We start from the raw sequence: 13,413 nt of genomic DNA, 5'->3' as shown, positions 1-13,413 counted from the left end.
TTTGAGAGAGTGCTTTTAGCTGCTTCTGATTTATGAAGCAAAGGTACTTTCATAAAGTTGTACCAAAATATACCCATTTTTCTTGAAGTATACTCAATATTTGAGCAGGAAAACCGCTTCTGTCCTTTTGAAAAGAAGAAAAAAATTAAGAAACTGAGCAGGTAGAATTACACATAAATGCTTACACTTTAGAGATAAGTTATTACCTGAATTTATGTCCATATACTTTATCTTCATGCAGTCCAGATAGAAGGACTTGTAGCGTGTCTCTCTGCTGAGCCCCATTAGACCTAGTGGAGCTGTGGTAGTGGGCTTGCAGCAGGATGGAGTGGAGGCGACAGCTCAGCGTGTCAGAGCATTCAGAAGTCATCTGGAAAGAGCAGACACAGAAGATGGTGGTAGCTGATGTTGTTCTTTTCCCGCTATAGCTAGGTCAGTTTGTTTTCAACTGTATTTTCTAATTGAAAATTTTATTTTAGCAACAAGTCAGGAGTCCTGTGCTCATGCATTTAAACAAAAAATAATAATTCTTTAGTAAGCCCACTGACATGGCAAATTGAATGTTTAGGATCTTGGATGGCGACAGTCCGGTTCTATCGATGTGTGGATGTTCTGTAACTAGCTGCTGCTTCTGTAAGTTTTTGTGGCGAACTGCATGGTGGCAGTAGTTAAGGCAGTCTGGGCTTCAGAGTAGAGGTATGTTGTCCTCTTTCTCTCCACAAAGAAATCAATAGGTCTGTAGATCAGTTGCAGTATATTCTTGCTCATACACACTCCCAAGAGTTTAATTGCATGGCAGTGCAAATTGGCAAGTGGTTGCTTTGTTACTCAAGCTCAAATACTTCTAGGCATCTTAAAATGTTGTAAGGAGAGATGCTATTGGTTTTGTTGGATTAATGGGGCTGCAAGCTAGCAACAAGAAAGCAGCAGTATCTATGTAAAATCTTGTGCGTTGTCAGCATGCATCTGTGCAATACAGGCTATTCAACAGTGAAATAAATCTTTCTTTGATTAATTAATATGTTTTTAAAGTCCACCATCATGGAAAAGTCACCCATAGATCATATAAGGCACCAACCTTAGGAGTGAGCAAGTCGGGTTTATTTTTGTTTCACTCTACTGGGAAAAAGTGCTTTGTGAATGAAGATCCAGTAACTAAAGCAAAACACATGTCAATGATTTTGATAATGTCCTAATCTGAGCATTCTGTTCAGTACAGAGGCATGTTTGCAACGTAGCATTAGTCAGCCACTTAAGACTGCAACTAGGAAGTTATGGTTTCCTTAAATTAATGTTTTCATTCAAAAAACTTCTTTAAACACATAGTATGAGAACTGGTTATGATCACACTATTCTTAAAATAGAGAATTCACTATTGTATTGTTCCTTAGTATGTATGATGCTCTTTGTATGTGAAGGAACACAAGAGCAATATGTGGACTAACGAAATATCCAGACCATGTGAATTTTGAAGTAGTCATAGTCTTGCCTGTTACTGGGTTTAAGGGAAACTGCTACTAACTGCAAGTTCAAAGGAGGATGTTTCTGAGCTTGGATCTTTACATGGAAAAATGAATTGATCTTCTTTCAGGAAAGTACCCATTTTCACTGTTTTTGAAGAAAGGCTAAAGTAAAGCAAGCTGGGGAGATTACGAAACCTTTTTCTCCCTCTCATGATGATTAATTTTGTAATAAGAAGAGTGTTCTGAATATGGAGGAAGACACTCTTTGCTCAGTTAATTCTTAAATCTTAGGTGGTTTTCAAGATTGCCTTGAACTGTTGTGCTCTGAGTCACCCCATTTCTCAATAGCTAGGTTTTATTTTGGTTTTGAACACTGTGGGGCCAAAGGGCCAAACTGAGCTTGATCTAAACTTGATCCTGTGAAACTCTGCTTAGTGAAGACATTTCTAAATGAGTAATTCTAAAGCAAGAACAATTGTGGACAACAGAATCATTAGAGGAAACAGTTACGGTTTCTTAACATTTCTGGTAAAGCTTCAACTTTTCAGCAATCACTCCTTTTGTTACTAGTTTTTAATCTAAGCAAAACACAACCTTTGGCAGATTTGTATTTTTCATGTTACTGTAAAAGTTTTTAGTGTCACTTGTTTTGATAGAAGTGATTAATATCCTAGGAGAGACCAAGCGTCATTCTTTTTTTCATTGCATGTTGTTTTTTTGGCACAGCTATAGCATTTTGATCTACACAAAAGAAAGGGGTGTACATACATAAAAATTGTGGGTTTTTTTCTGGCTTTTGGCTTTGTATGTGAATAATATAAATGAAGGCAGATAAAAATAGATACTTATTTTCACAGAAATTTCTTTTTGCTTATGCTGATGTGTTTGAGAACATTACTTTTGTTCTTTAGCAATGATTAGGCTTCTTACTGTAGAGCAACTATCTTAAATTATCCTAAAGTACAAAATTTCTCAAAAGGGAGCAACTGAACCGTTGCTGAATTTTGGTCACATCTTGTTTGATGTTGTAAATCATTTGCTTGTGTTTCCTGCCTCATACTGTTCTTCTAAAAATAGCTGGAATCACTTGCTGCTTGCCCAGCGCAGCTCCATGATGGAACAGCCTGTTTAATATTATTTCCTCTCAGCTATTCTGCCCCTCTTGCAGCCTGAATGGCCTCCCAAAACAGATGTTCAGTGACTTAAACTTTGCTGAGAGCGGGTCTTTTACAACTTTAGGAAGCTGGTTTTTTTTTTTGTAAAATACAGCATCAACAAACAAATACAGTCGAAAACCAAACAAAACCCCTCCAAAACCCCCACCTCAACAATAAAAAAAATACAAAAAACTACACAAGCCACCAGTCTAAACAAAGGCCACAATGCAGAGGCACAGAACAACCTGTAGCCAGTCCCTACATTACTGAAACTGGTAGGAGAAACCTCAGAAGCCTCTGTGGAATGCAACTGGGAAGTTGCATGAGATCTGCCTTGGTGCAAAGTATCATCTTCAAAATGCAAGCTGGATTGAAAAATAGTATGTGGGGAGCAGAATCTAACATTGTATCAACACAAATAGAGACAATTTTTTAATTCATCAGTTTTTCTGTGGAAATACAACAGTCACATCAAAGAAACTTGGAAAGCTAACTGCAGAATGCCAGTTTTTTTGAATTTCTGAATTTCTATGAAAACTCCTTGAGCACACCTTTTTCCTGCCAGTATACTACTTTAAAATGATCTCTTCAAAGTGTCCTTTTACATAAAGTAGCTTCAGTCTTGTTAAAAAGCAGCTGGACTGTATACTTTTTTTATTTTGTGGGATTAAGTTACCTTCCTAAGGGAATCTTCAGAGAAATCTGATTCCCACTGTTAGACCATGATATTGGCAAGTAGCACACAACCAGTTACATTAATCAGTTGAAGAGAATTATGCTTCTCCTCTTATATGAACTAAAAGTCTTAATTTTGTAAGAAGCTCATGTGAAAGTTGCTGTATAGACCTCTTTCCTCCCAGCCGCAGGATTCGATTAACAGCCCTTGTGCTGTGAGCCCTTAAGTAAGTACTTGAGATCATGACAAGATCTTTTGAGCCTCCTCGGCGTTCGTTGCCTCTTACAAGAAAAGTGAGGCTGTCAGCCTGCATCTTCTCGTTACTCTTCAGTGAAAATATCCTCAGTCACTTCTGTTATGCCCAGAACAGTAAAGGCAAGGTATTTGGATGGTTTATTGGACCTTCAGGGCTGCAAAAGGAGAACTGGGATGTCTGTGTTCACACGCACATGGGAAAGAGGGAATTTGGCTAGCAGCCATACTGAGTGATAGGTTTGAGTCTGTCCACCATCAGAGAATCACAGAATAGTAGGGGTTGGAAGGGACCTCTGTGGGTCATCTAGTCCAACCCTCCTTCCTCCATGGGGAACTACAGCTAATTAGGCTTAGCTATTGTTACAGCTGACAGAAAGGCTTGTCATTTGCTGTCTCAGAACAGGTTTCAGAGCAGAGGAAGATGTATATGAAGGTTTCTAACTGGTATTGAATAAGTTTAATCGTGTGAGGAGAAAGGGCGGTAGTGCAGTAGTATGGCGCCGTGTATACTGGTGAAGTGGATTGTGTGGAAGGGATTTTAACGGATGCCAAATGTTCTTGTCACTAGGCTGTGAGGGCAGTAAAACTCCACTATAAATACTAGGTCTGAGTAGGCAGAGATCTAGGTCTTTGGCACAGAGGTAACAGCTGGTGATGGTCTTCAGTTTAGCGCCAAAGGATTTGGGGTTGATGCTGCTTATTTCTCCTGAGTCAGGAGGGTTTCCATGTGATGCTCTTGTCTAAAAAGTTGTAATTAATGTAGTGTGCTTTGTTTCCTTGCTGGTTGCTTGGTGAAGCAGCCCTGCCTGTGGTATCCAGTTGCTCTGGGGCTGTTGCTAAAGCCCAGGTCATCAGTATTGTATTGTTGAAGAAGTGCTTTCTCCAAGTCTTCTAACGTGATGATCGTCTCACATGGAAAGAGGCTGACAGGCAAGGGCTTAGATTAAGAACAGGTCATCTAAAAATCTCATTTTCCAGATCATGAAAATCTGTTCACAGATGGCTATTTTTGACCTGATTTATAAATCTAATGCAGTCTGTCTCTGCATTAGACAAAAGTACATGTGTGTGTATGCACATATAAATAGCCACAGTTAAAGCAAAGAAAGACTGTTGGACAAACAGTGTTTCTAGCCACATCTGTTTTAAAAGAAGTCTCTTTTTTTTTTTTTTGATACATCAATTTTCTTGATTAGATATTGGTGAATTTCATGTGTTCTTATTTTCAGGCTGTGTGACCTATATACATAGGTGGAGGGGAGAGAACATTTTTGACACTTTGCATATATTGCCTAAAAAGTGTTTATTGTTTTTGGGTTACTATGAAAGTACACAAGAATACTAAGCTAGTCACATAACTCTATAGTCGCACACTGAGTACATCAGTTTTTGGAACTTCACTTTTTTTAGTGGTTTTTCCTACTTAGGCAAAAATGAATTGAAACTTTCCGTTCCGAGAGGTACACACAGTATATCGGCATACAGGAATTACATACAAATGTAACTGTATGTTCTGCTTTCAAACATTATGTTAATTTCATGTAGCTATCACATTATCTGTTTAGTAACAAAATTTGTTTCTGATGTGAATAGCAGTTTTCCATCCATGACCATTTTAATATTAAAAGGGATTATTTTTTCAATATGTCATTCCTGAGATATTGCAATCACATGCCTCTCCTTATCCCCACCTCACCCCAAAAAGCACGCCTCGCAAAAAATGAACTGCTTTCTTAGTGTTGAACATTAATGCAAGTGTTTCCATTCAGCTCAAATTCATGCATAGGCACAAAAGTTCATGTGCTTCTCAGTATTTGAGGACACTTTAATAGATGTTGAGTGGTATTATATTTCTGTTTTAATTAAAATGACTTTAAGTATTGATTATAAACTTGCTGGCATCTTGGTATTTTAAATATATGCTGGGTTTTGTGCATGAGGAGCCTTTTAAGCATAAATTGTGATAGAGAATCGGAGCTTTGTGTGTACACACACTTTTCTTTTTCTGTTTTTGCTTGATCTGTGGATGTTGAAGGAATAATGCTTTTTCAGAAGAAAGCAAACTTGAAAGGAGCACTTGAGATTTTTTTTTTTTTTTTTTTTTTCTTCCAGATTTCAGCATCTGTACTGGTGTAGAGTGCTTAAGGGAGAACAGGAGAAGCTTTTCATTCTTGGCATATATTGCTGCTCTGTTTTTGTTCTTGACATGCTTGCCTACAAGCTTCTTTGGAGAGTGTTTTACTGCATATGGCAAAACCAAAGTGGATTGTTGTTGTTTTGGATATGTTGCCCTTTTCATATTTTAGGTATTTTGTTTCTGTACTCAAGTCTTTCAGCATGCTCCCTGAAGTCAAATAGTGCAGCATTGAAAGATTAGCTGCTTTTATTTGGTTTATTTTTTGGAGGCAGGTTTTTGTTGACTTGTTTGTTTTCTGAAATAGTTTGGGAAATGATTCTCTCGTGCCATCTTGATAAAATCAAATATGTTGCTGCTAGAAGACAGCAAGCAAATTTGTCTACACATGACAAAGTCTTCCTTAATGTGCTCAGATTGGCAGATGTGTGCTGCTGACCCAATACTTAGAATTGCAGGAATGGTAAATTTTGTTCCAAAACGTAGAAATAGTGCCTGACTCTTCAGAAAGCTGCACCTGGGGAAATATGCCAAAAGCAAAGATGACGCAGTGCCAAGTACCTAAATTAAATTAAAAATACCAGATGCCTCAAAAAATTTAAGTTCACAAAACCTTAAGGAAATAGTTATATCTATGTATATGTTTGTTTATTCCTAGAAACATCTTCAGAGTTTTTCTTGTTTTTGCCAGTTACGCTCCCAAGCCATCTAAGCAGTGCTCTTCTCTGCCATGTATGCAGGAGAGCCCTTTTTTGTTTTTCTTGCTTCCCTTTTATGGCCATTGCCTTAGCAGAGCCGGACTGTATAACACTGGCAGGAACAAGGAAGGTGAATATGGTTTTGAGTTTTTCCTTCCTCTTTTTCCAGTCTGTTGCATTCCCTGTGCCTAGCTCAAGCTAAGTTATCTGTGCTGTCACAGTAGTCCATTTTCAAACTGTAGTAACCCAGTATTTGTGGGGAGAAGACAGCAAGTCAGTGAGGTATGCAGAACTGTGTAGTCTGTTTTTTAAGACTTGTCCAAAATACCTAATGATAACTTTTCCATAGCTATAATCAGCGTTGCTATGTTTAAGTACGTGGTGATAAATTGAGTGCATCACACAGCTAAATTAGGAGCATGTGTATTAAAAGTGACGGGATAGAGAGTAAAGATACTGCAAACTTGAACTGGTTGTTCTGTCCCTATAGCTCCAAATGGAAACCTTACTCTCCAAAACAAAGTGGTTGTGTATTTTAAATTGTCGAGGTCTTAGACACCTTAAGAAACATTCTGTTTCTTCTTAGCGGAAGTGGAAAACTGAAGGTTTTAAAGGTGAGTGTATTGACCTTTTGTCTGCAAATCCTCTCCAGATTGTCTAGCATGCAGGTACTTCACGAATATGAAGGCAAGGAGGGAGGGGGAGTGGGGCTGCCTCTTGAAAAAACAATTGATGAAGATGCCTCTTCTATGCAGATAGGTTGAATGGTGAAATTCTTGCCCAGATTAAATGATCTCATCAGTTCTGGTTGTTGAGAATATGGAAATGGTGCATGACTATTTCAGATATTCTGGGCTTTCTTTTTTTCATTTCTGTAGTAGCAGAACCAAAAAAATACTGAGCAAATTGTTCAGCTTCATTGTAGATGGCAAAACAGTGCCACAGTGGGAACGTTTTTGTCTTGGAGGAATCTAAAGAGCAACTGAAGCTCTAACAGAGTGCATTTGTTGACATAAAATGTCTGGGCTAGAGAGCTGAGTCTTTAGCTATGCTTGAAAGCTTGACACATTTTTCTTTCTCAACTGCTTAGTGCTAGAGGAATCTAAATAGCCATTGGCTGCTGCCAGCATTGGGAAGAAAATGTATTTTTTTTTTAAGCTCTTAGTCAAGTCAGCAGCATGATTAATATATTGGGTTGGTCAATTAATCCTTTGTTCTAGTCTCAGTGGTTTTTCAGGGCGTTCTTCCAGTTTGAAGAAAGAAATTACTGTAAAATGGCTTTCCCCCTCTGTCTTCCCTCTGTACCCCACTTTCTAATATTGTGGTGGTGGTGAGCTTTAATTTGCTGTACGGACTGTGCCAGCAGTCATTTTCTGAAGATGCTAAATGGTGTCTTCCTTTGCATTGCATTTAGATTTAAATATTGTGGGCTTCTTTACTGTAAGGATTTTAACAAAGAGAACTGAGTTTTCAAAATACAGTTCTTACTTAGCCATGTCAGAGCACTGTATTAACTGCAAGTGCTTAAGTGAATATTGTGCCTGTCAGAAAACTGGAAATTGAGATCACAAAATCTGGAATTGGTTTTGTGTGTGTGTGTGTGTTTGTGCTGAAGTAGGAAGTGGAAGAGTGCAGAAAAAGGGAAACTGCGTATTTTCTTTGGTTTAATTTTGAGGTTGCGAAGTTTTGTCCCATTCTCTTGGAAGAACCATGAGAATGGTGTGCCAGCCCCAGAGGAAGACTTCCTTATCGTTCTGCTATTGAAACCCTTCCTGTTGACACACACGCTTGCTCTCTCTGGGGAACTTTACCCAGTCATCCAGAAAAGAGACTGGCTTCACGTGACTGTAATGTGAGGATAGATAAGAGAAATTTGGATGCTTGAGACTTGGAGAGAAGAAACAAACTCAGAGACCTCAGTCTGTGTGAGGCTAAGTACATTTGATTTGCAACTTACTTGAACCTAGACTAACGAGAGTAAAAGTTGGAGGTTTACAATGAAAGAATAGACTTCAATGCAGGCTGAGAAAGCCGTTAATAATCCGCTGTATTTTTGGCTAGAGCTTCTGCAGTTAAACTATTGCTAACACTTCAGCTTAGTTTAAAGCCACACTGGGCATGCCAACAAATGTTCCAGTCACACCTTTGAATTAGAGCGGAGACAGCTTTTTTTAATACAGTGTCTCACAACTCTGAAGGAAGTGGGAGGAATGCTATCAAGTTGCATCAGCTGAGCTGAGAGCAAACTTATTTAGAAGAACTCTGAAGTAAGGCATTGCTGTCTGACACAGTATTTTCATGTAACAGAATCACAGAATGTTAGGGGTTGGAAGGGACCTCTGTGGGTCATCTAGTCCAACCCTCCTGCCGAAGCAGGGTCACCTGCAGCAGGCTGCACAGGACCTTGTCCAGGTGGGTCTTGAATATCTCCAGAGAAGGAGACTCCACAACCTCCCTGGGCATCCTGTTCCAGTGCTCCGTCACCCTCAGAGTGAAGAAGTTCTTCCTCGTGTTCAGCTGCAACTTCCTCTGCTTCAGTTTGTGCCCGTTGCCCCTTGTCCTGTCGCTGGGCACCACTGAAAAGAGTCTGGCCCCATCCTCTTGACACCCACCCTTAAGATAGTTATAAGCATTTATTAGGTCCCCTCTCAGCCTTCTCTTCTTCAGGCTAAACAAGCCCAGCTCCCTCAGCCTCTCCTCATAGGAGAGATGTTCCAGTCCCCTCATCATTCTCATAGCCCTCCACTGGACTCTCTCCAGTAGCTCCTCATCTTTTTTGAAGTGGGGAGCCCGGAACTGGACGCAGTACTCCAGATGGGGCATCACTAGGGCAGTGTAGAGGGGAAGGAGAACCTCCCTTGACCTGCTGACCATACTCCTTTTGATGCACCTCAGGATGCCATTGGCCTTCTTGGCAACGAGGGCACACTGCTGGCTCATGGTCAACCTGTCATCCACCAGCACACCCAGGTCCCTCTACACAGAGCTATGCTCCAGCAGGTCCGCCCCAAGCCTATACTGATGCATGGAGTTGGTCCTCCCCAGGTGCAGGACCCTTCACTTGCCCTTGTTGAACCTCATCAGGTTCCTCTCTGCCCAACTTTCCAGCCTGTTCAGGTTACGCTGAATGGCAGCACAGCCTTCTGGTGTATCCACCACTCCTCCCAGTTTGGTGTCATCAGCAAACTTGCTGAGGGTACATTCTAACTCTTCATCCAGGTCACTGATGAAGAAGTTAAACAAGACTGGGCCCAGTACTGACCCCTGGGGGACACCACTTGTTACCAGCCTCCAACTAGACTCAGCGCCGCTGATGACAGTCCCCTGAGTTCTGCTGTTCAGCCAGTTCTCAATCCACCTCACTGACCACTCATCCAGCCCACACTTCCCAAGTCCCTTTTCAATGCCTCTGTATAGGCTCTATGGTTAGCTTTGGACAACGTATGCATGTACAATCACGGATATATAAGCTGTTTGCAAGAAGAGTGGACGTGTGGCGTTTCCAAGGGCACATGATGAGTCAGTTAGCAAAAGTGTGTGAACAGTGTGCCAGAGAGACAGCACAGGCAGGAAGACATGGAGACCTGTGTCACTTTATGCTTTCCCTTTAAAGCGAGGATGCAGGTTGGCTTAATCTTTCCTTGCTGTAGTTCTTCGTTATTACGTGCATGTACATCACAGTGCTGTTGAACAAATCTGAAAAAATTAAAAAGTGTGCCTTTACTGAACATGGGGTTGAAAGAAGCAAGGTGGTTCCCTTAATAGTGTAAAGAGTTGTATTTGTTACTGTCATTTGGTTCCCTTCTCTGCTGGCAAGCAAACCTGTGTTCCCTTGGTCTGTGTATTTTTATTTTTATTCCTTGTATTTTTACCAGGAGAGAATGATCTAGTTCCCTTGGTATGTGCTAATAATCTCCGGGTACTGGAAGAGTGAAGGTAAATACAGCCACGTGCATTGTAAACTTACATTTAGTCATTCTTTGAGAGTTCCGAGTTTTGTCTTTAGAATTAAATCACTCATCCGCGCAGTGCTAAGGTGCTGTAGCAAAGCTATGAGGAACATTACTTAGGTTTCTGTGTGAGAGTTTCGATTTTATCAGTCTGCCAAGGAAATTTAGTGCTCAACTTTGGTTAATAATGGATACGTAGAGGTGAAAGCTGTGGTTTTATTCTTGTTTCGCACTCTTGTGTTTTGCAGTCCCTTGGTTACTGTTAGTTCTTCAATCCTGTCTCTCTCCTCTTTTTTTAATTAATTATAGGATACATACATGTTTCTTGTTGCAGTTTAGAAACAAATGTTTATTGTGAAGAATATTCAATACTTGCATGGTATCTTTGTGCAAGGACCTTAGGCAGCTTCAGAAGTGCTAATTAACTCATCGAAGTGCTTTGAAGTCCAAGGTGTGGTGTAAGGCTCTTGGCTGTTATTAAAGGGACTGTTTCCCATCTCCACATCTGTGGAGAGTGATGGAGCTGGGGGTCAGTCCTTATTTGCTGTGTTCTGACAGTGCCTTTAGGATAAAATCAGTAGGCTGTATCTGAAAGCTTTATTACTACGTTGTATTGTGTTCCTAGTATCTTATGAGAGGACTGATCAAAACCTAAACATGAATTTGGAAAGAAGCAATATGTACCCAAATACATGCGAATAAATTGGATGCAACAAACTGTTGAGTTGTTGCTGGCTACTGCCGAGCTCTAAACTCGATGAGTGTCAGGAGCTGCTGCCTTGGAAACAAAATACTGCTGCTAAGTTTAATAGACACTTAATATTTGGGAAGAAAAATACAACGTAATATTTCACTCTAGCCATGTTGCTGACACTGCATTAGTTGACAGATGACTAATTTATGCGTAACATTTTAATATGTAATCCTTCTGGATTTTTTCTTTCTTGTCTTTAGGCGAAGCCAAAAACCTTCCTACTTATCCGGGGCCAAACAAGATGAGGGATTGCTACTGTACTGTAAACCTGGACCAGGAGGAGGTTTTCAGGACCAAAATAGTGGAGAAGTCATTATGGTAATAAATACATGTATACACATTCTGTTAACGCTTCTTATTTTCTGCTTACTGTGTTTGCTTAATGTTTCAAAGATATTTTTTGGGGGGAGAAGGGAGGATGAATATGGTCCTTCTTCCAGTTTTAAAAACACTAGTGGTACAACTATTAATGTGGTGATTCTTATCTGTATATATGGGAAAATGCCTTCACCAAGGCAAGCTGTATTAACTGTTTTCCTAAGAATGTACAGCCAGTGCTCCTTTCTTTCTGCAATATTTGTTTTGAACTTCCCTAAAGTTTTTAGATTTCAAATGAGGAGAGAGCGTTGAACTCCGTTTCGCATCTGTCTATGCTTAGAATTTTGCTTTGGTCTATCTACCCTAGTGGGTAGAGTTAGGGATTTTTTTTTTTTCCCTGTCACAAGGCTGCAATCGAGAGGAGATATTTGAGCATAAGATACATGCCTGATTATCTTGGATGCTTCCTGTGAGATTGTAGAAGCCAAATGTAGAATGAAACAGAGCAAGAAGCATGTCGGAAAAGTTAAAACACTTTCTTCTGGAAATCCCCAAACATCAAAAAAATAAAGGGAACGAGGCTGGGCATATATGTATACTCTGGCAAGCGAGGCTTGTTTTGGAGTTGAGGGGAAAGTAGCAGCAAGAAACAGTCAAGTTTATAGCTTTTTATCTTAAGAAATAAAGTGGGAAAAGAGTGAGAGTTGAGTAATACAGTTAGGAATTTGATATTTCTCATGTTATTGCAAGTAATTTACTTGGGGATATAGCTCTAGACTCCACTCCAAACCCCTCAGAAGTATCTATTGCATTTAAGAATGTGAGTCTGAATAGCTGTAAGTGGGGTTTATTCCTGTAAGTCGCTTTAATTGTTCTCACATAATTTTTTGTCATCTTTAAGTCTTTATTCCTCATCTTGCATTCTGATACACTGTACTGGGGTCTATAACAGACATTTGTTTCTTGAGGTATTCAAATTGGATAAACATAGAATGTTTTTGAATGATGATGTTAACGCTTTCCTGTTTGTAGTGTACAATACTAAAAAAAAAAGTGAAAAAGCAAAGACTGATCTGTATATGCTTTTTTTTCTTTTTAAAATAATGGACGTGCAGTGTCCCTGAACCAGTTGTTTCTCTAAAATTATTTTAACTCATTGAAATTCATTCCTGGGTCAACCAAGCGTAGCCCTCCTGCGCACAATTGGGACTTGCACAGTGGGGTCGTTTTGCTGGATGATCATTAGTGCTTCACGGGGAAGTGAAAGGTGGGGAGTGGGGATGCATGAGAATAGTTGATATAATTTGTTTGAACTCATCCAAGTATTTTTCTATTGAGAAAATAAACTGTTAGTAGTAGGAATAAGCAACAAGTGTAATTCCTTCAGTGGGAAAAGTTCAGTCTGTCTTTAGATATCATTATAAAGCTGAAGAGGTATACTGAGGCTGTGCAGAACTGGAAGGTTTCTGGTTTCCTGTGGAGCTAAGTTCTTTTTGTTAATCGAGGTGTATTCAGAGGAGAGCAACACAATGATCAGAGGTCTGGAAAACATAACCAGTGAGGAAAGATTAAAGGATCGGAATTGTTTAGCGTAGAGAAGAAGGACGAAGGCAGATATAACTATGTAAATATGTTAAAAAAAACAAAACCCCAAAGAACACCCACCCACCCACCCCCCCCCCCCCCCCAAGAAAAAAAAAACTTAAGAGGGAGAGAATTTCTCTGTATGTCAAGTATGGATATTACAAGTAATAATGGACTTAAATTGCAGTGGGGAAGGAAGTTTAGGTTGAGGTTTATTATGAAGAAACATATTCCTGTTGTTAAAGATTCTGAAGTACTGGAGTAGTTTGCCTTGTTTTTTCCATATGTATTGCTGATGGCTTTTAATAGGTTTTATGTAATCAGTCCCTACCAAAATATGGATCTTCCTGCTTTAGAACAGTGGTGGACCAGATGACCTCTCAAAATCCCTTTACAGTCTTGTTTCTTTAAGAGTTAACTAAAG

General features: G+C 39.7%; 1 protein-coding gene across 1 annotated transcript in view; it reads left to right on the top strand.

The window, feature by feature from the left end:
• Nucleotides 1-13,413, top strand: part of RASA3 (RAS p21 protein activator 3) — a 138,678-nt gene that overhangs the window by 28,652 nt on the left and 96,613 nt on the right. Inside the window, exon 2 of the mRNA XM_075425447.1 lies at nt 11,288-11,405. Within this exon, the coding sequence (XP_075281562.1) occupies nt 11,288-11,405 (118 nt within the window). The remainder of the gene's footprint in view (nt 1-11,287; nt 11,406-13,413) is intronic.

Source organism: Opisthocomus hoazin, chromosome 1, assembly GCF_030867145.1.
Source record: "Opisthocomus hoazin isolate bOpiHoa1 chromosome 1, bOpiHoa1.hap1, whole genome shotgun sequence".
In the NCBI taxonomy this organism is placed as follows: Eukaryota; Metazoa; Chordata; class Aves; order Opisthocomiformes; family Opisthocomidae; genus Opisthocomus; species Opisthocomus hoazin.
Note: the sequence above shows the minus strand (reverse complement) of the source record. Positions and strands in the feature narration are given on the sequence as shown.